The 25079-nt window shown below is 40.7% G+C and overlaps 2 protein-coding genes across 7 annotated transcripts; one reads left to right on the plus strand and one right to left on the minus strand.

Annotated features, from left to right (window-relative positions):
- Positions 1-538: 538 nt before the first annotated feature.
- Positions 539-8359, minus strand: LOC119727065 (ADP-ribosylation factor-like protein 1). The gene is made up of 6 exons (XM_038198942.1): positions 8138-8359; positions 5917-6054; positions 4237-4318; positions 3431-3542; positions 1993-2171; positions 539-1131 (listed from the first exon to the last, which is right to left on the minus strand). The coding sequence occupies exons 1-6, from the start codon at positions 8139-8141 to the stop codon at positions 1101-1103; spliced, it is 546 nt and encodes a 181-aa protein (XP_038054870.1). The 5' UTR covers positions 8142-8359; the 3' UTR covers positions 539-1100.
- A 493-nt stretch (positions 8360-8852) lies between these two features.
- On the plus strand, positions 8853-25076 carry LOC119727022 (serine/arginine-rich splicing factor 7-like). Of its 6 annotated transcripts, none has more exons than XM_038198906.1 (11): positions 8853-9200; positions 12223-12234; positions 13326-13366; positions 15703-15786; positions 18039-18114; positions 19367-19403; positions 20862-20894; positions 22149-22181; positions 23139-23210; positions 23411-23491; positions 24118-25076. In XM_038198906.1, exons 1-11 carry the CDS (start codon positions 9083-9085, stop codon positions 24389-24391), a joined length of 861 nt encoding a protein of 286 aa, XP_038054834.1. In that variant the 5' UTR covers positions 8853-9082; the 3' UTR covers positions 24392-25076. The 6 variants fall into 6 exon arrangements, with proteins under 6 accessions (XP_038054834.1, XP_038054851.1, XP_038054844.1 ...); XM_038198916.1 differs by having other exon boundaries at positions 8858-9191; XM_038198923.1 differs by lacking the exon at positions 22149-22181 and having other exon boundaries at positions 8857-9200.
- Positions 25077-25079: the final 3 nt, after the last annotated feature.

The raw sequence follows: 25079 nt of genomic DNA on the forward strand, positions 1-25079 counted from the left end.
GCTCGCGCTGCGACGAATTGACTGTTTTTACCCCAGACACCTCATACAAAAACAAGCACTAATGTAACGCATATGCAGGCACCAGACTGTTCCTCATTTGCATACGTGTTAAAAAATCTCGCACACGCAAATGATCCAATACCAGGGTGAGAGAGCAGGTAGTGATGGGTGCGTACTGCTCGACACCCTGGGAACGAGGTTGGGTGGAGCGTGAAAAGAGCGAATGGTACATAAAGATGTTGAGCAATTTCGTTGCTTAATTAAAAAAAAAAAGCAAGAACAGCAAATGATCCTAGGTACCTTTTAATAAAATATTTACAAAGAATGACCTCTTCTAGAAAATTCCTCAAGTTTTCTATTACATGACTTGTGGCAGCCAAGAACTAAGTTGAACAACATTAAAACAAACCTGAAACCTCATAACTTTAAAATGCAGCACTGGTCAAGAGCTTGTGTACGTGTTCTACATAACCCCCTGAAGACTGACACACAAAGGGAGAACAACAGATCCTTTCAGTCCTCAGGCGTTGGGTCTTTTTTCAAAACAGTCCTCTGTAGTAGGTTGGTGTGCTTAGTCTATGGGAGAGTTTTACATGACAGGTACAAAGGGAAACACAAGGCATTGTCCTTGGGAGTATAGTAAAACAAGAGTGTGTGCTCAATTGAAGAATAGCAGAATGCACTTACAAAATACTGACCATTCGGTGTTTGTTTATGTATAGAAAAACAAAATCTGGTTTTCATCGTCCCTTACTCTCTAATTTTGCTAGAATTATTCTTGTTTCCACAAAAAATCCTTTTGCAGGAGCCCAGTGGCCCATTAAACTAGCTACATCAAGACCCAAGAACCAATGTAAGCTTCTCATTTATCAAAATATTTCAAAAACTGGATGTCAATTTTGAAGAATTTTTAAAAGAAATTTAAAAATTTGTATTTACATGCCTAACTTTTATGGACCAAAGTCTCTGCGTACATGGCAGATCGGAAGTCTCAGTGTTCGTACCACTTTTGAAAGTTTTTGTGCCGTCCATAACTCTCGTCTCAGAATCAGACAGAATCCATTACTTTCACTGGTTGGGAATCAAGAGAATATCCACTTCTACTGCGCTGTCTTGAGCTCGCTAACAAGCCTAGAAAAAAAGGGGGAAGAAAGGAAAAAATTGAATTTGAGACGCAAAGCCATCAACTTTAATAATAAAAATTAATAATACAGTGACCCCTAGTATTCTGTCTTTGAGGAAGGTTTAATTTGGAAACGAGGCTTTCAAATAATCAAGGTGCCTCTGAGAAAGACTACATACACAACTGTATGTACTGGCATTTTGCCCCTCGCCGATATATTTATAGACATTCAAACTCACAACCTCTTGCTAGTGCCTATGTCTTATCACTCGACCACGAGCTTGCTGGGGGCGGTTCAAGTCTAATGTAGCAGCTGGTACCACAACCAAACTTTTTGAATTTATTCCTCAATTTTTTTTTCGTACGACACTATTTTTTTCTATTATAAGAGGGAATTTTTGCGCCGGGGTGATATAAATCAAATTAGGTTTTGCCCTTCACCGACTATTTTTTTCGTACAACACTGGAGTGCTGTTAAGGGTTAAGGGTATTAAATTCGGGGTCTGCGGGTAAAGCTGCAGGTCGTGGGTTCGAGTCCAGCCTGGGGTCATGGTGCGTGGGCCCTTGGGCAAGGCAATTTGTCACTCATTGCTTCTCTCCACCCAGGAGTAAATGGGTACCTGTGAGGGCAGAGATGGTTATTGTGATTGAATTAGCTTCCTTGCGCCTAACAGGCTGCATCGAGCTGTATACTCCCCAGGGAGCTGAGATGGTATATGGAATGTTTAATTGGCCCAATAAGCAGCGCTAATAATAATGTTAAGCGCTTTGATCTTAGTTAAAAGTGCTATACAAGAACCCATTATTATTATTGTCATTATTTTATTAGAAAAAAAGAGGAAGAAAGGTACAGCATCTTCGAAACTTACCACTGCATTGCTTCCTCTAGCCCCTCCCCTTTTAGGGCGGATGTTTTGAAAATTTGGTACTTGCGATGCCGGAGTGCCGAAAGGCCGAGGTCATGGGCTACCTGCGTGTGCGTGAGGGCGCCCTCCATGTCCTGTTTGTTGGCCATGACGAGCAGCAAGGCATTCTTCAGTTCTTCCTCCTGTGTGAGGTCAAACGGAGACCATGAATACTCATGAGCGATGACGGAATAAGCTCATTGGCTGTTTAGTTATTTGGACCGATGACCAATTTGAAATCATAGAGCTATATTAAATTACAAATGCGCTAACTTGATGCACAAAGTACTGCCTGATGGGCGCATCCATGTTTGTGCACAAACCTATGGAAAACTCGAAACTTTGGCTTTTGTACAGCTATTTGCATATCTGCGTTTGTATTCCATACCGGTGCTTCATCGAAGCCGATACGCCCAAAACCCAAACGCACGAACAGCAAATGAGCGTTTAGCAAACAGCGCAATGTGTGCGAGTCCCTCCACTGTGGATGCTTTTCGCTTTGAAGTTTTTGAACCGTCATGACGCGCATCGTATCTTCTACTTGTTGCATTTAGAGTACACTTTTAAAATTCAATCCATCTATTTTGACTGTGTTCTACAAACATGCACATAAATTTAAAATGTCTGCGTCCAGAGCGGCTTCAAAGCGTCTCTGCGCGCAAGAATGAGGAGTTAGCGCTCTAGTTATCTAACCCTAACTCCCTAGTGTCTTTTACTAGGAACTGGACCAATTCCATCAAAATCCATCAATCGCTGTGCGTCCAACACAAAACTGTACATGACATAATGCAATCCACCGCTGACGCACTGGTTGACATTCATGGACGTGCTAAACATGGCTTTTGTCGCAAAAGCAGTACAGGAAGCTAGGCAAAATCTATCGGATACCCCTAGCACTGCTTCAGGCCATTAGGCCCAAGTCCGTCATACTCCATCAATATTTAGTCACGCCAGGCCTTCTGGACCAAGCCCCCCCAAAATTCACAAAAAATGGGGGAAATGGATTTTGATGGAGTTGGGGTGGTTAGGGTTAATTTAGCTCTATGTTTAAAACAGAGGTATGCAACTGGAAAATAACCCAAAACCAAAACAACTGCAAGCTTTACAATTTTTTTTTTAACCATGTTAGCTACTTAAATGTGGAGTGACAAACAAGGATATTGGATGATCAGGACTTCTTGCACAACCCTAGGTTCCTTATTTCTCAAGTCTGCAAAATCCTCCAAAACTTCTAGATTTTGGTTGATTTTGGAAGGTTTTTCCCAAGAAAAGAAGTTATGATTAAAAAAAAAGGGGGGAGAGGACCAGAATTTTTTATTCAAAAATTATTTTCTTTTACTATTTTTTCTTTTATAAATTTACACACATGTACTTGGTCTTGTGGTGACTAGAGACTACTTACTTCCAACATGGCGACTAGTTCAGATTTGGAGATACCCATTCTTTCTTTGTCGGAACTATCGACAACATATATGATGGCGTCTGTATTTGAGTAGTAACATCTCCAGTAAGGTCTGTGAGGGGAAAAAAAGGGGAAAAAAATAAAAACATGAAAATCGGAAACTGTATATTCTGACAAATTCCAACAAAATCTATCAGAAACAAACACAATCTAATATCACAACAGAGAGGTTGCTACATCAAGGCTGGTCCGCAAGATCAGATCCAACCCTGAGCCCCCTCTCCTCAGTGACCTGGACTTCCCCCAAGGCCTAGACTCAAGTCTAGAAACCCAATATGGTCCAACGTCCCGGACAGCACAGTGACTGCAGAGGACACATGGCGCATCCGATGGCGAGACCACACCGACGTCCCGAACAAGTTCCTGGTCACCGACCCCACCATCCAGCTACGGGGAATGGACCTTCCCTGTGGTCAATGGTGTCTCCTGAACCGGTTCCGAACTGACGCAGGGCCATGCCGCAGCAGCCTATATAAGTGGGGTTACATCTCATCTCCGCTCTGTGACTGTGGCGAACCCCAGACGTTGGCCGTATGATTAATGACTGCCCACTATCTCGCCTTACTGGTGGCATCTCAGCTCTTCACTTGGCTGACAACCCAGCGAGACACTGGCTTACGGACAAAACAATGAGAGCGCCATAGCATACGACATCATCATCATCATCAAAGGTAGACCCTTGTCTTAAAATAGTTCGGACTTTAGAAATGAAATGTAAAAAAAAACACACTTGAGTTGTATATTACCTGATAGATGTTTGTCCACCGAGGTCCCAGACTTGAAATTTGATATTGCCGTATTTCACTGTTTCTACATTGAATCCAATTGCTGCAAAACAAACAAAAGTTCATGAACTTAAATGAGGTATACATTTTTAATGAAGCAGAGTTGTAATCCAGCCAGTCACAAGCCAGTCACAAGTCAATCACAAGTCATCATAAGTCATCACAAGTCATCACACGTTATCACAAGTCAATCACAACACACAAGTCATCATAAGTCAATCACAAGTTATCACAAGTCAATCACAAGTCAATCACAAGCCAATCACAAGCCAATCACAAGTAGGCCTAATCAAAAGTCATCACAAGTCAATCACAAGTCATCACAAGTCAATCACAAGTCAATCACAAGTCATCACAAGTCATCACAGGTTAATCACAAGTCATCACAAGTCATCAAGAGGCATCACAAGTCAATCACATGTCATCACACATTATCACAAGTCATCACGAGTCATCACAAGTCAATCACATGTCATCAAAAGTCAATCACAAGTAGACCTAATCAAAAGTCATCACAAGTCCATCACAAGTCATCACAAGTCATCACAAGTCATCACAAGTTATTAACAAGTCAATCACAAGTTATCACAAGTCATCACAAGTCAATCACAAGTCATCACGAGTTACCACAAGTCATCACGAGTTACCACAAGTCATCACAAGTCATCACAAGTCATCACAAGTTATTCACAAGTCAATCACAAGTTATCACAAGTCAATCACAAGTCAATCACAAACCAATCACAAGTAGGCCTAATCACAAGTCATCACAAGTCAATCACAAGTCATCACAAGTCATCACAAGTCATCACAAGTCAATCACAAGTCATCACAAGTCAATCACAAGTCATCACAAGTCATCACAAGTCAATCACAAGTCATCACAAGTCAATCACAAGCCATCACAAGTCAATCACAAGTCATCACAAGTCATCAAGTCCCTAGTCAACTTACAAACTATCGAAATGAACTGTGACCCAGGTATTCCTGTGTTCATCTCTTGTGACTTCTCACCAGATTGTGAATTGACTTGTGATTGGCTCAATTAACAACTCTGTAATGATGATCATTAGTGTAGAAAAAAACACAAAACCACCAAACTAGTTTGGTCAGGGAAAGTACTTGACTAGCACTTTCATCTCTGGATTTAAAGCAATGGTCTTGTGAATATTTTATTATTATTATTATTATTAATCATTTCTGGTAATGAAACCAAGGATTCCTCAAAAGCGCCCTAGGCACTGTAGCTCGCAAGCCTGAAGAAACCTGTGGAGAGAAGACAATGAGAAGAAGTAACAGTTTTAGAGGTGGGAGAAAAACCCCAGAAGAATATTCTGGGAAAAACCCACGGAATCAGGCAGGGACTGAAAACCCAATTCACATTTTGGCCCAGGTGGGATTTGAACCCGGGTCACAGCGGTGGAAGGCAAGGAAAGTACCGCTACGCCAACCTGACTCCCATTGGTAACAATTGACTGATTCACTAGATACTGCCATCTATGTGGTCACGAGGTAATTTGAAAATAAATCCAAAATGCCCCCTGAGAACACCACGTGACCACAAAGATGGCAGTATCTGTGTGAAAGGGTCTATGCCATGGGTGGGTGGATCAAACCCTCTTCATAAGTTGTCTCACTTACTCGGTATCGTTGTGACAACTTCCCCAACATGAAGGCGGTAGAGTATCGTAGTTTTGCCGGCGCCGTCCAGCCCAAGAATCAGAATTCTCAACTCTTTGGAACCGAAGAGACCGGAAAATATTCTACTGAAGAATCCCCCTGGAGAATGAACCAAAACATAAGAATAACACTCACTCTGTTAAAACAATGGAGCAGGAGAAATGCAGTGTTATTGGCGTGTCGAAAGCTGCCTGTTGCATGGAGAATAGATCTGGGCAGGATTACATTAGCCAATGAAAACATCTTTTCTTTTGCACACTAGTTTTCATTGGTTGCACCTTTGTGATACATGTACCATTCAGCATACATGTAGGCCTACTCAAAGTTGTATCCTTGAGACATCGCTTTCGTTCTCGTGTACAAAACCATGAGAGGGTCAAAAGTTGTTTTCAAAATGCTCTTATTTTAACCAGAATTACTTTTCCTGGTTGGAATTCTGACCAAGTATCCCTTAACCCTAAAAGGGCCGGGGGGGGGGGGGGGGGGGCGGAATCCGCCCCCCCTCAACATTTTCCGCGATAGCTTCTAAAAAAAATTTTTTCGCAACCCGAGCTGTTATGACTTTTTAGCCTCGAGCTTTACGCATCTTTTGATACCAAAAACATAAAAATCGGACCACGGGTTGGCACGTAGCGAACAATTTTCCGGCGCTACGCGCCGTGAAAACTGAATTTTCGCATATACGTCGTGTACACAGAGCAGAATTGCCATTCATACATATGAATAATTAATTAGCCATAATTCCAAAACCCTTTGACCTATAGTCATGAAATTTCTTGGGCATGTTAAGGAAGAGTTGCTCTATGCATGTGCTGAGTTTCAAAAATTTTTGTCACTCGATGGCCGAGATCTTAGGGGGGGGGGCGGAATCCTTACCATCCATCCATGCTATCAATTATCATGTCCTTCACTAGCCCCATAAATGTGGCCAATTAACTGGACTGCCTCCGTAAATAAAGGCCACACTTGCACTATGTACCCGAACATGTAGAACTTTGCCAAGTTTCCATTTTCACATAATAAATTAGACTTTATTAATATTTGTTCTAGTTTATTTATGCTTTAGAAGCTCACTTTAGAAGTGATAGAAAATGTGTTCCCCCTTTTTCAGACATCTATAGGCCTATTTCGTGTAATTTCCAGGTTCGTTTGCACATGTTAGCGTATCTAAATTCCAGCACAAAATTACACGAAAAATAGACACCTGAAAAAGGGAGAACTCATTTTCTATCGCTTTAAAGGACATGAAGAAGGCGAATGTGCTTCTAAAAGGATAAGTTAAAGGCAGTGGATATTTTGCCGGAGACGGCAAACCTTTAGTAAACATAATTTTCCTGGATATGCACTGAACATGCGCAGTTACTGTTTTTTTGTACTTAAACATTTTCTGGTGACAAATTTTAGTCTGGCTCCATGCCAATATTATCGTTGTAACCTCGTATTCATAAGATGGGATTCACACCATTTTATAATTTCGGACTTTATTTCCCTTTAAAAAAAAATCCTCCAGAGCCACAAATCTGAAAAAGAAAATGTAATACTCTGCAATAAAATGTTTGAGACATGTTAAAATAATAAAAGAAGAATATTCTTATATATTTGGGGATGGGAAAAAAAAAACTTAAAAATGTGGCGGGGATCAGGATCGAACCCGAGTCATCCCGCTCACTAGAGCTTTTACTTAACCACTACACCAAACGTGCTACACAACTTTTGGTGGGAGTTTAATACATCTTATAATTCAGCCCTATCTTAAAGAGTACAGCGCCCTCTGTTGATATGGATTGCCGCCGGCAAACCTTTAGTAAACGTTAGTTTGCCGTCATTACCTCCGGCAAAATATCCACTATCTAAGTTCAACTGACAGACTAGTCTACAAAAAAGTACAAGTCTAGGCCTAGTCGGTTAAAATGAAAGCTTGACAAGTTAAGTGTGGCCATTATTTACAGACGTAGTCCAGTAAATTGGCCACATTTATGGGGCAGTCACAGAAATTCCACCACACAACTCACAAGAACACGTTTGCATAAAAATGTGCATGTTGCATGGAATCCGTTGCATGCAGCGCGCGCGGCGTCGTCGGCGACAAGCACAACCCTAACCACGAACCACGCACGAACTACGCACGAACCACGAAGACGCCACTGCATTCATGCTACAGACTACAGAGCTAAATACTCACCCATATTTTACAAAATCTGCGTGCACTTAGTAGCTTCCCTGTGATAATAAATAGTCACTTAAACCAAACGAAACCTCAAACACCAAACAATCCCATTAATCGCAACTCATTTCAGCAAGTTTTTCGGTACACGAGACTCAAATATCGTAGAATTCCTTCCAAAACGTACACACGTACACACACGTCGATGAATACAACGTGTCATATGAGCCATAAAATGACGTCATATTCCTGGTGTATAATTAGTAACATGTAGTTCCTGATAATTCTCGCTCATTACGCTATTCTTTATTGCAGAGATTTTGAGAGATATCATGAATGGATTTAAAAATCAATATTTAATTTTATGTGAAACATCCCCCAAAATCATAACCTACATGCACTTAGTTAACATAATGTTTAAATAGATCCCTTTAGAATCATGATTGTTTTACTAGACGGATGGACGGGTGCGGATGTATCATGTCATCAGCTACTCGGTCTAAATAAAATTGTCGACACAAACCGCTTTCATTCATTGTTTTCATTTCTCATGCCTTTAAAACCGAAAGATTTATTTTATTTTCTGTAATAAAGTGATTCGTAAAACCTTGTCTTTACATGTCTGCTATTTTTAAAGCATTTATTTTGGGTGTTTTTTTTGTGTGTGCAAATTTCCGCCACAATAACTTCAGCAGGAACCTTTTGGCATAGTATCCTCTCGTTTATAACGGAAAGTAACTACTGAAAGAAGTCGGGGTACTGACTAACTGGATGACCAGCTTATACACAGGGCAATTCTCATTAATTCGTATGAATCACATGCGTCTGAGATAGTTTGGTGTCGAGGTTATACACGTTGCAGCTTGTTGGTTTGGCGGAGCACACGTTTCGGAAATTCGCTCCAACTTCCAAGTAAAAACAAAGAACATTCACCGAAAATTCTGAATACTTAGGGTGGCCAAAATGTCTGCCCAACTCTTCATTGGAAGGTTGAGCAAGCAGACAAGGCAGAGAGATGTTGAGGAGGTTTTCAGAAGGTACGGCCCGATGCAGAGATGTGAACTGAAATACGGTAAGCACGGTAAGATTTCCTTTAATGCCTGTGTAACGTTTCGGTTGTGTTTGTATTGTGTAGTGCTTTTTATGCCGCCATCTTGGATTGTGAGTGTGGGCGGGGTTTTGAGCGGGAGTAGGAGGGGGACCCATTTTGATGCATAAATTCGTGACACATGCTGTAAGCATGGTAAGGGTTTTGGAGTAACTATAGAATGCAGGGCCACGCCGGAAAAGTTTTTTTTTGTAGTTGGATGCGATGTGAGGAGTGGGTCGTTGAGTAGAATGGCACTCTTTTGAGAACGAACTACGAAGCAACGTTGGTATAGGAGACTACTACTATGGGTACACGGGTACGGTATGAATGTAGATGTATAAAATAATAGAGGGCGGTATAAAGAGTGAATGGGCATGAAGTAAATTGTGATCAATAGAGGGCGCTATAGATAGTGAATTATTGACAAGTACGTACATGTAGTATATGTACCGAGTGAGACGGCTCGGGATGTCTTGGATGCGTGGAAATGCGGATGCGGGGTGGATGGGCAGGCACACCTCCAGAAACTAAGTCCAACAGTGTGTGTGTACGATTTCCCATGTGGGTGTTGGAATTTGCCAGAATGGGTATACATGTAGTTCCTAGTAAATTATGCTAGGGAGTTCGGGTTAAAAAAGTGGTACAAAAAGAAATGGTTAAAAGCTTTCCGCACCTTTCCGCAAAGCATTTTGAAAGTCGGGTATAGAGGCGAAACGAGAATTTTTTGACAATAGTCGCGAAACATTGTGTAGCGGCAACCAGACTGATAGTCTAGTATACTACTACCGCATGTTATTGTACACGGATAGCATTGGTCCATTGCCAGACTTACATAATGTACATGTACATGCAGTCCTTCATTTAAAGAAAATCCAGGAGAGCTATAAATCGCTCTCCTCAAATATTTGAGGAGAGCAAATCGCTCTCCTTAAAATCTACGGATAAACAGCGGTAAAACGACGGGTTACCATTGTTTTTGTTTTATTTTGAATATAACGATTTATAAGGGGCTGCATTATTATTAGTCTTTGCATAATAACATATGCTCAAGTTGCGTTACTTTTTTTCGTTTTTGTAACTGTAAGACAAGGAAAAATTTATTTTAAAAAACTAACTAAATGGAGATTAATAAAAGGTTTGACTACTGCTTAGGCTTTCATTTTTTAATACAGTTGTCAGTTGGTTAATCACTTGATTATACTTGGAAAATGGAGAGTTAAACGGCACATAAAGCAACTGAAAATTTGCTTTCAGATTCGTTAAAATTATATGAAATTTTCAGCCTGAACTATTTCAATTGCTCTACGAAAGCTATACAAAAAGGGCCTCAAAATGACACAAACTTGCCTTAAGTTTTATCGAAAATATCTGCCGTCGATAATCTTAAACATAATGGAAAATGCAGGTCAAGTATGCCATATACACAATGCTACATGTAGTCACGACGAGAAACTGGCTAACAACGTCTGTACTTCGCACTAGTACGAGCGTTTGTGATACACTGTGTGTGGTGGGCCGGCAATGAAACTCGTTTCACGGTATAGGATTTCGGTGAAACACGCTGCATCGTTTCACTTCACATACCAGTAAAACTTCCTCAAAATAAATTCATGAACACGGGAAATACACAGACAAGAGAGATCAAGTTTTGTGAATAAGCTTGCAAAGATCGTCCTTCTCAATCGTTGTTTTCTTGGCATTTTGACGATGCCTATTCCGTCCGGCCTGCACGCAAAACACTGTACGGCAGGCAGTGCATTGCATGCACCGCGCGCGACTATTACGTTGACTGGTTACCGCATTTTCATCATGCCTTCATTGGGACTTAGTGCGCGGCACAGCGGGAACCAGTCATTGCTGCACTAGCACGTACGGGCCCACGTGTTTTCATGCAGCTCTATGCGACACACAGATTGTGCACGCACAGTATACAACCGCTGTACACAAACGATCTTATACAGTACGTACGAGCTCGGTGTTCGTTCATTTTTAGCGATGTCCAGCGGCATATTATCGTGAGTTTGGGCATTATACCAACGAAAAATACGTGTAGCTTAAGACTTAAAATCCCTTGCGTTTTTATCACTTCTTATTTTTAAACTTCCCGTGTTTGACGAGCCCTCTTTTGGATTTTTGAGGAGCGCTATTTTTGGCGCTCCTTCGAGACAGTCGAGGAGCGCAGTAGGAGCGCCTGCGCGATCGCGCTCCTTAAAAATGAAGGACTGTACATGTCGTCTGGCACGCGGTAACAGTAATAATGCGTGCACACATATTCCGTGTTGCTGCGTTGTGTGGAGCGGGATCGGAACTATACTTTGCCCGTGCCCAACGGCGGGTCCTCTGGCATTGCCTGGTCGCATCGCGGCCAGCTTCAACTGAGGGCGCTGTGTGCATGTGCGATTTGGTCGAGAGCACTGCACCCTCAGTTGACAGCTAACAACGACAGACAGCAGAGTAAACTATCTGTGATCATAGCGAGCGAAATTCTGGTAAATTTCACGTTTTTGTTTGACATTTCAGAGATTTGAACCTGCCCTAGAGGTACCTTGCCATTTCAAAATGATGCCTGTATTTCAATACAAGGGCCAAACATTTTGTGACAGGAGAGTTTGGAGGTTTGAAAAAATGGACAATTTTCTGCCACGGCAACTTCAATTGGTCTTTCTGTAAGGTTTGAAAAAAAAATTACAGTTCAGGAAGTAAAGAGGTCAGAGAAAGAATGTTGCAACCTGGCGCCACTTTTTTTTTCTGTGTAAGAGAAGAATTTTTTAAATGTCATATTTCAGTAATCTCTTTTCGAAAATTCAAATGTATTCAGATTGACATCTTCTCTCACTTGACAAAAAAAAATAGTGGCTTTTAAATCTTTTTTTTTTTAATCGGCAGTCCCTACCGATGTAGGCCTAACAGTGGCTTAATTAAGATGCGAAACAGTTTTTCGAACTTTCATCTTCTTTCATTTTCTTGCATGAAACTAACCTGCGACTGACGAAATTACATGTATGTTCTACAGGAACGGGAATGGGTAAGTTGTAAATTTAAGCATTCACTTTAATTCTGATTTACATACAAAAATGTAGGCTAATTAATTACATCTACCATGTGAAAGATACAATTAACCCTTACTCTCTGAGGGTAGTTTACTGCATGTCAGTTGGTTATGCCAATGCCCTCCAGCTGCAGTTTATTGGCAGATAGTTTGTCTTAACAGTGAAGGCTCCAATTGGCAGGAGTTGGAGGCCCTGGAGGGTGCCTGATACTGACCAGCTGGGGGCACTCACTTTGTTATCAGAGGACTCTCATTGTTCTCTGTGGCATGTATTGGAGTGCCTGTCCAGTTACCCTTGAAATGACATGGCAGATATTGGAGGGCCATGCAAAAAACATAGGAGATTTTCTTGAGGCACATATTGGCATGCGTTGGAGGGTCTAGTAGGGTAAGGGTTAAGCTGTAAAACGACATATACACTGTATACATGTACCTTTGTTTATCATACAGGTACTTGGGCCAGTTATTTCCCATTTGATCAGTAAATAGGTGAAAACAGATATTTATTAACAGATAGGGCCTATGTATTCTCATGAGGAATTGGATTCAACAATTTTGAAACAAAGCCTTCGGAAAGATTTCCATATACGAAGTTCACTCAACACCCTGTGTACAAACCCTATGAGATTGGACTGAAACATTCTAAGTGTTTTCTAAGAAAATGCTTACTGCTCAAATTGACTTTGATGACATGAAATTGCTATCTGGGGGCTTGTTAGTCAATACAGAGGAAAATTAGTGAACTTCGCATATGGAAATCTTTCCAAGCCTTCATACCTTCAAGTACCTACATACGTGTATCATACTGTATTACAAAATGGTCTTTACTTTTCTAGAGCCAAAAGATACACAGTTAAATTCTGTCATATTTTAGATATGTGATTTTTTTTTATGACAGACCAGGATGCTACTCTTTATATTGCCAAACACACTTGCAGCTCCTGTACAATTTCAAGCAGAAATACATTATGTTCATGAGATACATGTACATATCAAAGTGCGTGGAGAGTTTGGGTTAAGCCTGTTGTGCCTTTACCATCTGTTTGTTTGTTTCTTTGTTTGTTTAGCCTATGCCTTTATTGACTATGAAGACCGAAGAGACGCAGAGGTGAGCTTTCTGTTTCCTCAATATTTCATTTTACTTCTTTTTGACAATGCTTGTTTCTAATAAAGGCAAAGTAAAAAGTGTCTTAATTGCATTTAATAAAAAGTTTGAGTACCATTCTTGCATAGGGACTTAAGGTTAAGTAAATCGGGTCATTCCATAAATTTGGGGTACAATTTGTGTGTATCCCTGTTACATCTGATATAAGATTTTGTAGATTCAGGGCACATTCTAATGCCTTCTATCTCCAAAAGTGATTATGTAAAGCAAAATACTTGCCAAAAAAAGTAGGTTGGAGTCAGTTTTAATGATACTTGCATGGCAAATTACACAGGTCAGGTGTAAAAGGGACATGAAAAACGTTAAATGTCACACTTTTGGACCCCAAATTTATGAAATGACCCAATTACTGTATACACATTTTTCTCTGTTCCATACCAACTTGGGACTTTCACCCACTTTTGTAAAAGTTGACGCAATTTAGCCTTTGGCTACAGCTTCTATTTTTGAATAAACCAACATGACCAACAATAATAATAATAATAATAATAATGCGCTAATCCTGCTGTTTTCCCCACATTCACGACATTGTACGTTTTTGTAAAATTTAGGAAGATCCATCTAAAAAACTAAAGCCTATTTTACAAAAGTTGTCATCAATGAGAAACAAAATACCAAAGGTGCCATTTTCTTGGTGTTGGGTTTTGCCTTTCACCGACATAACTTTGTAAGCTCTGTGTAGCACTTGGTGCTGTAAAGACGTTTTGGACTTGAAACCACAACTTCCTGTGCACTAGTATAACTAGAAATCTCTGGTTCGAGTCCTAACTGAGCAAGGGCTTGAGTGTACGATGATTTCAAATAGAGAGTTCAGGGAGACGACTAGGGTGTAAATTAGAACGCGTTGGCGTTCTCAAAAGAAGTCAAATAGTACTGTTTGTGCAGTGTGCACAAGTCCATAGAGTTTTATTGGTGAAGGGCAAAACCACATTTACAAATTGTATTAAAAGAAATTACATCTCGCTGACACCAAAAACAAAAATCCATCACTAGTTTATTTTTTTTTTTACTTATTATGCATTGATAAATAATCTGTTTTTCCCAATGATTGCAGCCAGCCAGAGTTCCTTTGCCTACCTTAAAGTCTGTCGGTCACTACCGCAAGAACGGCCGTTGACCAGACACGGGTCTACCATAAACCCTACCGTACCTTTAAGCCAAAGAGTTGACGAAGCCGCTCACACACTACCTGAACCTAGCCCAAAGTGCCTCCTGGCCCGACCAATAAAGCCGACTTGACCAATCAATCGGTGCCTGGCCGGCTAGCCGCTACCGAGTCCCCGCTACCGAGTACCCGCCTCGGCCATCCGTTAATCACTGCCATCACAAGAGGGCGCTCTACCCAAAGTCGTTTTGCGTAGACCAATCCCAAAAAAGGGGCCCAAGACCGTTGGTGCAAGGGAGAATTTCCGAGCACATGACCAGGGTTTTTTGCCTTTGTCAGACCTACTGAACCGTGAAGTGTTTGCGTCGACCTGACACCATTGCTGACTGGCTTCTAGTTTAGGTTTACGTAGAGTACGTAAATACAAAGAAAAGAGTGTGTACATAGCCAAGGTATCTTCTAATCAAACTTGTCAAAAGCAGAATTGTATGCCTTTTACACTCAAAGCATTAATTGACATTCTTACAGAGTTGGAAATTTCAACCTCCTTATGATCAATGGTATTTGAATCAAAATGGCAAATTTGTGAAAATAGAGTCCTTTAAAAATGTAGGCCTAAAGTGCCTGCTTTACAAGTTTTGCTGGCGCTAAACATGTAGGACATCAAGTTTGTCAAACCTCACAAGTAATTTTCTGCAAGCTTGAAATCCAAATTGTTCTTAAAGTAATGTTTGTTAGAATGCATCTTGGCTAGAATGATTGTAAGCCAATTTCACGACGGCTTCTCAATACTGACGGAACTTTGTGTCTTTGGCTTGTTTGTTTTGTTTTGATTCTGCACGATGTCACTGGGGAAAAGAGTAATCTCTTGTAAAAACAGTATCAAAACAGAGTAGCCTCCCGAAAAATAGGAACAAAAAGCTATTTTGTTTTGAAATTTAAATTTTGACGTAACCTATCAGTTTACAACTGGATGTTTTCAGGGTTTTTTTCTCTCATGGGCAAGGCATGTATTACCAGTCGAAGGTTTCTTGAAATCCATAAATTGAACAAAATGCAACAAATTTGGTGGGCTTGATTTGGTTAAAGCAAACGGATAATTCCTTAAAAAAACAACCGTTTACTGAATTAATATTTTACTCAACAAACTTGAATGTCTTGCGATGTATTCCAGGATGCCCAGAAGTTTGAAGATCGTCAGGAAATCTGCGGGCAGAGCATCGTCGTGGAGTGGGCACGGGGACCCAAGCGAGGCGTGGTGAGTCAGATTTAGTACTAGACCGGTTTTTTTTTTCCGACAAGTGAATTGCTTAATATCCTCATCGCCTAGGCCCTTTTAACCCTTAATCCTTGGGTATATTTTGCTAGAAAGTATCCTGAATCTGCCAAAATCCATCAATTTTGCCATGCAAAGACATTTTGGTGGCCAGTGAGTCCATCAGAATCCACCAGTAAGCCGGGAGTAGATCTCCCATCTGTTGAGATCCTGAATCCATCAAAGTCCCCCAGCTGCTCAATATGGCGGTATCCTGAATCCATCAAAATCCTGCAGTACCACTAGGCTTCATTTCTTGAATTTTTCAAAATCCCCCAACTTTTTCAATATGGAGGTATCCTGAATCCGCCAAAATCCCACGAACCAGGGTTGTGGATTTTGATTGATTCAGGTATGTTAGGGTTAATTGCCAGCATCAATCCTCAATCCCTTCAAATTCCTCCGACTGCCACCATGTAGAGATTGGATTCAGCCTCAATCCTCCATAATCATACGCCACTTCTTGAATGTGTTCAGTGGAGGGGTGAACACAGCCTGAATCCTTCAAAATCCTCCAACTGCCACCATGTAGAGATTGGATTCAGCCTCAATCCTCCATAATCATACTCCACTTCCTGAATGTGTTCAGTGGCGGGGTGACCACAGCCTCAATCCTTCAAAATACTCCAACAAACACTGTACATTGTAATCATTGAGGCAGTGTGGATGATATCCAGATGCAGTGCGGATGACATCCACGACAATGTTGGCTGAAATTGTGCGTGGCTGAACGTAAACAATGCAGGGGTGCGTTTTGGCGGTCATAACCAAGAATTGGTTCGGTTGTTTCTTGTCAGTGAATTTCTGCGGGAATTTTAAATGGACGAGAATTACTCACGGTAATGCAATACTCAAACCCCCAAAACCATTAGCCAAAGAGAAACAACAGAACCAATTCTTGGTTATGACCGCCAAAACGCACCCCAGGGTGCTGCGTATGACCTTGACACAATTCATCCTCCAAAATGAACCAACACTTATTTTAACATTCGTCCTCAATCCCTAAAAAAACCCGCCTGGCTGATTTTGGGAGATTGAGGAGAGTTAGGTTTGTGGAGGAAAGACCTTCATGATTTCATTAACCCTAACCCACCTCACTCCTCCAAAATCCTCCTGGCGGTTTTGGAGGATTCTAGAGGATTGAGGATGAATGGTGATTGAATCAAATGAGGATTCTGGAGGATTGAGGTTGAATGGTGATTAAAGCACATGAGGATTTTGGAGGATTGAGGATGAATGGTGAATGAAGCACAAGAGGATTTTGGAGGATTGAGGATGAATGCATTTTGAGGCAGGACTGTCTGATGATTTTGAAGGATTTGGCGTTGGTTATCCTTCATTTAAACACGAGTGCAAAGTTTTGGGATGAGGAGGATTTTGGAGGATTGAGGATGAATGCATTTTGAGGCAGGACTGTCTGACAATTTTGAAAAATTTAGGCGGAGTTGCAAAATTTTGGAGGATTTTGGAGGATTGAGGATGGTTGTAAGCAACAAGGGCCTAGGGGGTTAGGGTTAATGAATGACAGTTGGGTCTTTCTATAAATTTGGGGTCCACTTTTGTTCCCGTCCCTGTTACATCTGACATATATGAGTTATGATTTTAATTCACTCCTCAATGCAGTCGTCCTCCAAGAGTGCTTATGAACAGCAAACTACCTACCCAATAAATAAAACATCATTTGAAGTCATTTTTAATGATACTTGAATGGCAAATTACAAAGTACCAAGGTAACAGGGACAGGAAAAATGTCACACTTTGGACCCTAAATTTATAGAATGACCCAGTTCTGAATCACTAGATACTTTGCTATGAAAAGGTGGAGTTATATCTTAGTACAAATGATAATTTGCCACAAGTTGGACGTGTTTAGTCACACCTATACAGGCATGCAACTTTTCCTCGGAACCGCTGATTTCCTCGTTTTTCACTTCTCATAAATGCCATTACAAATCACTAGATATATTGCCATGAAAAGGTGGAGTTATATCTTAGTAGAATTGATAATTTGCCACAAGTAGGACATGTTCAGTCACATCAAAAGTGTTATTAGATGTACAGGCAAGTATGAGGTGAATTCAGAGCATTTTTCACAGGCGTTTTTCAGGCTCCTTACTGATACATGCAAGTGATTGATGGATCAGATGTGATGACTTGTATTGATTGTATTTGTTTTTGCATTTGATTCATTACAGAGTGATGATGAGTGCTACAAGTGTGGTGGGATAGGTCACTTTGCTCGTAACTGCCGCAGTGAAGGCAGAGGCTACCGTAAGTTACTTGGCATCTTGGAAAAAATAAATCCCATCCATATTAAAATCACAAGTACAATGTATTCTGACCAATATACATGTACATGCTACATAAGGCCAAAATCAAAAAGTCTCCAGTTTTTGGTATGGAGCCTGCCCAAAAAGTGGTGCGGCGACGCGGCTTTTTTTTTTTTTTTACCTGATTTTTTGCTTCAAATGTCGGCTGATGACTGCAAATGGTGCCCGACTAAACTTAGTGCAAATATATGGGAGTCCAGAGAGGCCACATAAAGCTTATTCTCGACCATAACCCACTCTAAAAACACGTTAAAATTGTGCAGCAGCAGGATTCCAGTCAAACCAGTGAGTTTGGCGGTTTTGAGACATCATCTTTCATTGAAAAAAAAACTTTTTCATTTTGCCGACGCGCATGGCTACGGCGACGCGCGCGCATACCAGAAACTTGAGACTTTTTTTTTTTGGCCTAATGGCCAATTCCAGCATATATGAAGGGAAGTGAAGACAGAGCCAATTCGGGCGATTCACAATGCAGTGCGCCACCAAGATTTTGCCTCGGAGAATCCATTTTCAAGTTTACGATTGGCAAAACATGGCCCATTTAAATGAGTGTCGGTAGACAACTGGGCTTATTTGTCATAGACATGATAAACTGGGGCATAGCATTCTGTCGCCTTACAAAAAACACTATATTGATAAAAAGAAATAAAAGGGCAAACAGATACTCGAATCATACACTTATGAAACTAGTAACCAAAAAACCAAACAATTTCAATGTCCCGCGCCGCGAATTTGTCGACCATCTCCCACAATGCACTGGGAAAAATGAACTCTGCATGGCAAACTCTTGGTGGCGCACTGCATCGTGAATCGCCCGAATTAACCGAGATATATATCTCACTAATGATTCAGAGAAATGATCCAAAACTCCTAGTCTGTAATCTCCTTGACCATTACTAGATGATGGATGTATAAGATTTGAAAAATACATTTTCAGGTTGATTCACTGAGCTCTTGAAAGCTCTGTGTCTGACATTACACAATACTGAAATTGCCCCTTTTCAATTTTCTTTTAGAAGAGAGACACACTATATCTTTCCAAAACAGGACTTGAGTTTAAGCATTCATTGATGCATTGTATCAAACAAAATTCTGAAAACTTTGCTTCTGATATTTTGTAACATTTGCACTCCATAGACATTAGACACCTGTTGATTATAAAGCCTTATTGTTTTTCCTTTCTTTATGTACAGGTGGCGGTTTTGGGAGCAGCTATAGCAGCAGATCAAGGTAAACAAGCACCACCAATTATGCAAAATTGAAAAAAAAAATGTTTATAAATGTGTGGAGATGTACATGTAACTTTGTTTGGTATTGCAGATAGCATGCTCCACATCTTTGTGTGTGTTTTTTTTTATTCAACTTTTCAATCAAACCATTGTAATATGGCAGTATAAAAAAGGATAGGGTGATAAAAAAAATTCAGATTTGTACAATTAATTTCTAAAATCATCATCTATCTTTACATGAACAGCAACGTCCTGGGTTGTTTTGTAAACAGTGCAGAGTTGCAGACATTGTAAACAGTTAAAACGTGCACTTTAATTGTAATGTACTGCTCTTTTATGTTAAACTTATTTTAATTATTTATTTCCAACAAAACCTCCGTAAAAGGAGAGAATAAATACAACATGAATTGCAGTCAATCATCCCAATCAAGAAATTGGTTACAATATAAAACTGTTTTGACACTATCACAAATACCATGGTTGACTCAGTCCTCATTCTTCATGGTACAAGTGAATCTTCGTCTAAATGATGAACTGACAATGCATTTCAGCAACAAGAAATCATTATGCATGCTAAAACCATTCAATTATTAAGTATTCTTGTACGCAAAGTCATCATTGGCCTCGCAATTCAGGAGGTCAACATATAAAGACCTTGCTTCTGAAGTGTTGTTACAAATCTGACAAACTGAATCCAGTTCAAATGTGGACAAAACATTGATCTTACATAAATTCAAGTCATGTAGAAGAGGCGTTGTTTTACAACACTTATACAGTCGACTCTCGTTAGTGCAAACATTGTTAATACAAATTTTGGTTAACCCTAACCATGCTTAATGCAACAGAAAGCAACAGAGCTAAAAAGTTGTTGCATACTGTTGCATTTAGCAGGCAACTCAAGTCCCTGTGCTTTGTTGCATCTTGTTGCATTTAGCAGGGTAAATGCTCATAGGTCCATGGTGATACAACAGAATCCACTGCTGTATTTGGTTGCATTTTAAGCAGGGTAATTAATTGCTTGGTGCCAAGGTTGGTATGCACTGGGTTCACTGCAAAATGCAACAGAATCTACTGTTGCAGTTTGTTGCATTTAGCATGGCTCTTGTTTCAGCTAAGTTGTATTTTGTTGCATTTGGCAGGGTGCCTAGAGAAAACCTGTTGGGGGTTAGGGTTAAAGCAAACATAAAGCCTTGGTACCAACTGTGCATTTAGGTGCACAATGAATGGGACTGATGTTCCTCTTTATACAAAATTCTGATATAACAAACAATTTGGCTAGGTCCGAACGAGTTTGTATTAACGAGTGTCGACTGTAGCTGGTTCAAGATGGTTTGTATTTTCAGCTCCTACTGGTGGTCAGATTGACAACAAAAGATGACAAAAGTTTCAACTACTGATCCCAGAAAACAAGGGTGTGTTTCAATTTTTGAACACAAGTGTGTATTAATCTTTCCAACAGGTACCGGTCACGTTCTCGGTCCAGAGATCGCAGGTAAAATGTTTATGTGCACGATGAATGGTACTGATGTTCTCGTAATACAAAATTCTGATATGTGACCTGTTCTGTCAAAATCAGACTCTTCTGGGCATAAGGTCAAAAATGAGATTTTTGCATATTGTTAAAACATGTTCTTTTTCCTTTTAATAGGTGGTTCAGCTTTTGAAACCAGTCATTCCTGGGCAGTGTTATGCTATTTTGAAGTTTATTGTGTTGAAAAGTAGAAAACTGAGAAAATGGCCAGTCCGCCACGGACGTCACAGAACAGTAATATCTTTAACTGATACGCCTTAACAAATCATCAAAAATACTATATTTAGAGCTCAAATTAAGGTTTCCAACGTTTATAGTATATTTTAGACATGTTCAGGATTACAAATATGCAAACATTTGAAAATCGAAAAAAATCGCCCCCACAGCGTTTTTTTTGGCCTTATCTTCATTTCAACCTCTGCCCAGAAACCTCTGCTTTTGACAGAACAGGTCACATATAACAAACAATTTGAAGAGGTCCGAACGAGTTTGTATTAAAGCTACAGTCCATCATTTGTAATTAGTGCATTTTGTTCGTTTGAAGCAACAAAAGTGTTCAAAATCTAATGAAGGATACTGAACAACTTACTTGATGAAGTTTTAGCTCAGCTTCAGCTTCATATTCCGAGAAAAACAGCATTCTAGGATCTCAATTTAAAATCAAAAGTTGCTAAATCATGTTTCAAATTGTTTTGAATTGCAGCTTTACGCGATGTTGCGCACTGATCCAACAACTTATACTGTAGCAACCGCGTGCGCCTGTGCGTCGTTCCAATGCTTGTGCGGGCTGCGCCAAATAACAAAACGAACAACTAATTTAAATTTTTCTACGGTGCTTCTTATAAAGCACCATTCGAAATGCCTTATTTCGTTGATTTCTTTAAAATGAGAGCTTGCCAGAAAGGATAATTTCACAGGGAGTTTAGTCCCCTTACTATCTTTCAACCAGTATGTTATTCAACAATAATTACGCCGGTTACTTTTTTGGATAGCTGCAAATGATGGACTCGGGCTTTAACAAGAGTCGACTGTAGTTGGTTCTCTGCAATTTGTTACATACATGTAGAAGATAGGTTTGTATTTTCAGCTCCCACTGGTGATCAGATTGGCAACAAAAGATGACAAAAGTTTCAACTACTGATCCCAGAAAAGAAGGGTGTGTTTCAATTTTGAACACAAGTGTGTAACTGATTTGTAATGTAATCTTTTCAACAGGTACCGGTCACGTTCTCGGTCCAGAGATCGCAGGTAAATTTTTGTTAAAGACTTCCGGTAACTGTGGAGATTCAATATCACCTGTGGTAAAATCCCTAGATTTGGGGGGAAATTTTATAGCAATTTATAGTTCTCAAGTCTCAAACCAGGGACATCCTGGGTCAGGCAGTTTGTCATCACCTGGAATGTTTTATTTGGATTTACTGATTTCTCTCCAACAAGGAACATATGGTGATGTGTGCATGTACATGTACGTACTTTACATACACCTGAGGACAGACAGAGAAACTGAGAACGACAGATTCTTTGTTGTCCTCTCTCGTTCATCTTTTCTTGAAAATGGTCCTCGTTTGTGTGCTTAGTAAATAGGAGAGTGTTATATTACAGGGACAAAGAGAAAGACAATGCCTTGTCCTCAAGAGTTATGTAGTGCGTGTTTACAACATCATCAATGAATTGAGGACTGGAACCAAATCGAGAACGAGCTCTTTTAGAAAACCTGCACAAAACCAATGAGAGCTGTTGCAAAAAGTTAAGAGTATAGAGAAAGGAAAAGGGAAGAGGAACAATAGAAAATACTCGACTTACACCATAAACAAACCTTTGTGTGCACGACTGTGTGCATGTGTATTTGGTGGGTTAACACCGTTTGTTGTCCAACGTGCTTGAAATGTATAGTGTCAGAGTTTTTTGCAAATGTTTCACACCCATCCCCATTACACATGTTACATTCCCAGTGTTGCAGTCGAACCCACACAAGACAGTCACAATTCACTGCAGTCTCAAGTCAAGTTACAGTCTATTCAAATGAGAAGACGGAATGAATGTCTTCAATCTGTCCTTGCTCATCCTCCTTTGAACTTCCGACCTGACTTGTGATTTGACTTGCCATAGAATCTGAGTACCACTCCAAGATCCAAATAAAGCAGTACCGACAATTAAAAACAACTTAGATGTACATGTAGTACAGTGCAATTATTCTCTTTACAGGCGCCGCAGCTATCGTTCTCGAAGCCGTAGTCCAAGGAGGCGAAGCCGCAGCCGGGATCGTAAGCGCCGGAGGTGAGAACAGTTATACTTGGTCTGGATTGGGTGGGGTGGGGGAGGGGTGCGGTGGGGTTGGGGAGGGGTGGGGGTTAGGGAAGGGGTGAGGGTGAGGGAGGGGGTCTCTAAAAGTAAAATGCATTTTTGGCTTTACCAAGAGACATGTACATTGTATTTCTCCAACTGATCGTAAAAGTATTTTTATCGTCTTTTTGAAGCCGAAGCAGAGATCGCCGACGTAGTCGTAGCCGCAGCCATCACAAGAGGACACCAAGCCGTAGCCGAAGCCGCTCCCCAAGGTAAACCAAATAATTGTAATCCTATTTACCGGAGTCTTATATAGCGCACGTATCTACCAACAATTAGGTTCTCAAGGCGCTGGAAATTGTCTTTATTAAAGACAGGCAAATGAAGTTTATGAGAAATATGAGACCCATTATGTAGTACCTCATAAGGGTTTACAAGGTGCTGCGGCGCATATTGCAGCCACTGCCAGAAACACCGGGGCAAACCCCTTCTCTTAGCGATAAGTGTTACTGGGTTCATTAACGTGCATTACCAAACACACGGGACCTACGGCTTTACGTCCCATCCGCAGGACGAAGCAATAATGGTAAAGTGCCTTTCTCAAGAGCACAAGCACCATGTTCCCACTATCAGGATTTGAACCCATGTACCATGGCACACGAGTCGAACACCGTAACCATTGTACCACAGCACCCCACATCGGGGGCTGGGGTCCAGTGGACCAATCAATTTAACATGTAGGTATTACCTACAGGTATTACCTACGTGTTCGTACAGAACAAATTACAACTTCAGTCACAGCCAAAAAGTTGATAAAGTGGTTTTTGTTTAGAAATTAGTGAGCCTTGGGACCACCTTCATGACTCCATTTCCCTGTTTTTTGTTTTGTTTCTTGCAGGAAGAGCCGAAGCCACAGCCCCAGACGCAGTCCAAGCCCCAAACGTAGCCATAAGCGCAGTCCTAGCCCTAGGCGTAGCCGCAGCCGCAAGCGCAGCCCCAGCCCCCGACGTAGTCGCAGCCATAAAGGCAGCGCAAGCCCTAAACGTAGCCGCAGTCGAGGCAGCAGTCATAGCCGCAGCCGCAGTCGGTCTCGAAGCCGCAGCCCTGAGCAGAATGGCAGTCGTGAGAGGCAGTCACGTAGCCGTAGCGGTAGCCACAGTGACAGGGACTAAACTACAATAATCCACACGATTCCTTGCGATACATGTAGAACTTGAAGACCCATATTCCAAGTGTCTGTACACATCCTAATGCGTATTTTGTCTTCACAAGAAAGACACACACTGTATTTTAACTTTCCACAACACAGACACGCGCATGAGAAGGCAACAAACAAAATATGCACAACAAAACACGGATGCTCTGATTTTTGGAAGCAACCTCTTCCCACGTAATAACTGTTTTCAAAGAAAGTTAGCCAATTATGTGGTCTTGTTTGTCGCTTTTCAGCCAGTGTGTTTGCTTAATTTTTGCGCACACATTGAAATTCTTTATTCTGTACTTAAAGCTCTCATATCACCCTAAAAGTGGTCACCAATTGTTACTTTACGCTGTCTGAATCGTGTAGAAATCCTCTGTTCCATATCCTAAGCAACAAGGAAGTTTGTGTCATTCCTTAGAAGATGCATGAATGTAGGTTTTAGTCGACATACTTTTTAAGTTGCAAAGTTATGGGTTCGTTTTATGCTATCAACTGATGTCGGCTTGTATTTTTTGAAACACTGTATACTTGACTTTCTGCTTGTCCAAAGGTTCCCGGACAGATTGTGAAGATAACTAAACTGTTTGCTCTTTTTGTTCTGATACTCTGAATGATCTGTTTAATGAGTTTCTTAAAGTTTGTAGATATTTTTTTAACAG

Source organism: Patiria miniata, unplaced genomic scaffold, assembly GCF_015706575.1.
Source record: "Patiria miniata isolate m_02_andy unplaced genomic scaffold, ASM1570657v1 HiC_scaffold_1, whole genome shotgun sequence".
Lineage (NCBI taxonomy): Eukaryota > Metazoa > Echinodermata > Asteroidea > Valvatida > Asterinidae > Patiria > Patiria miniata.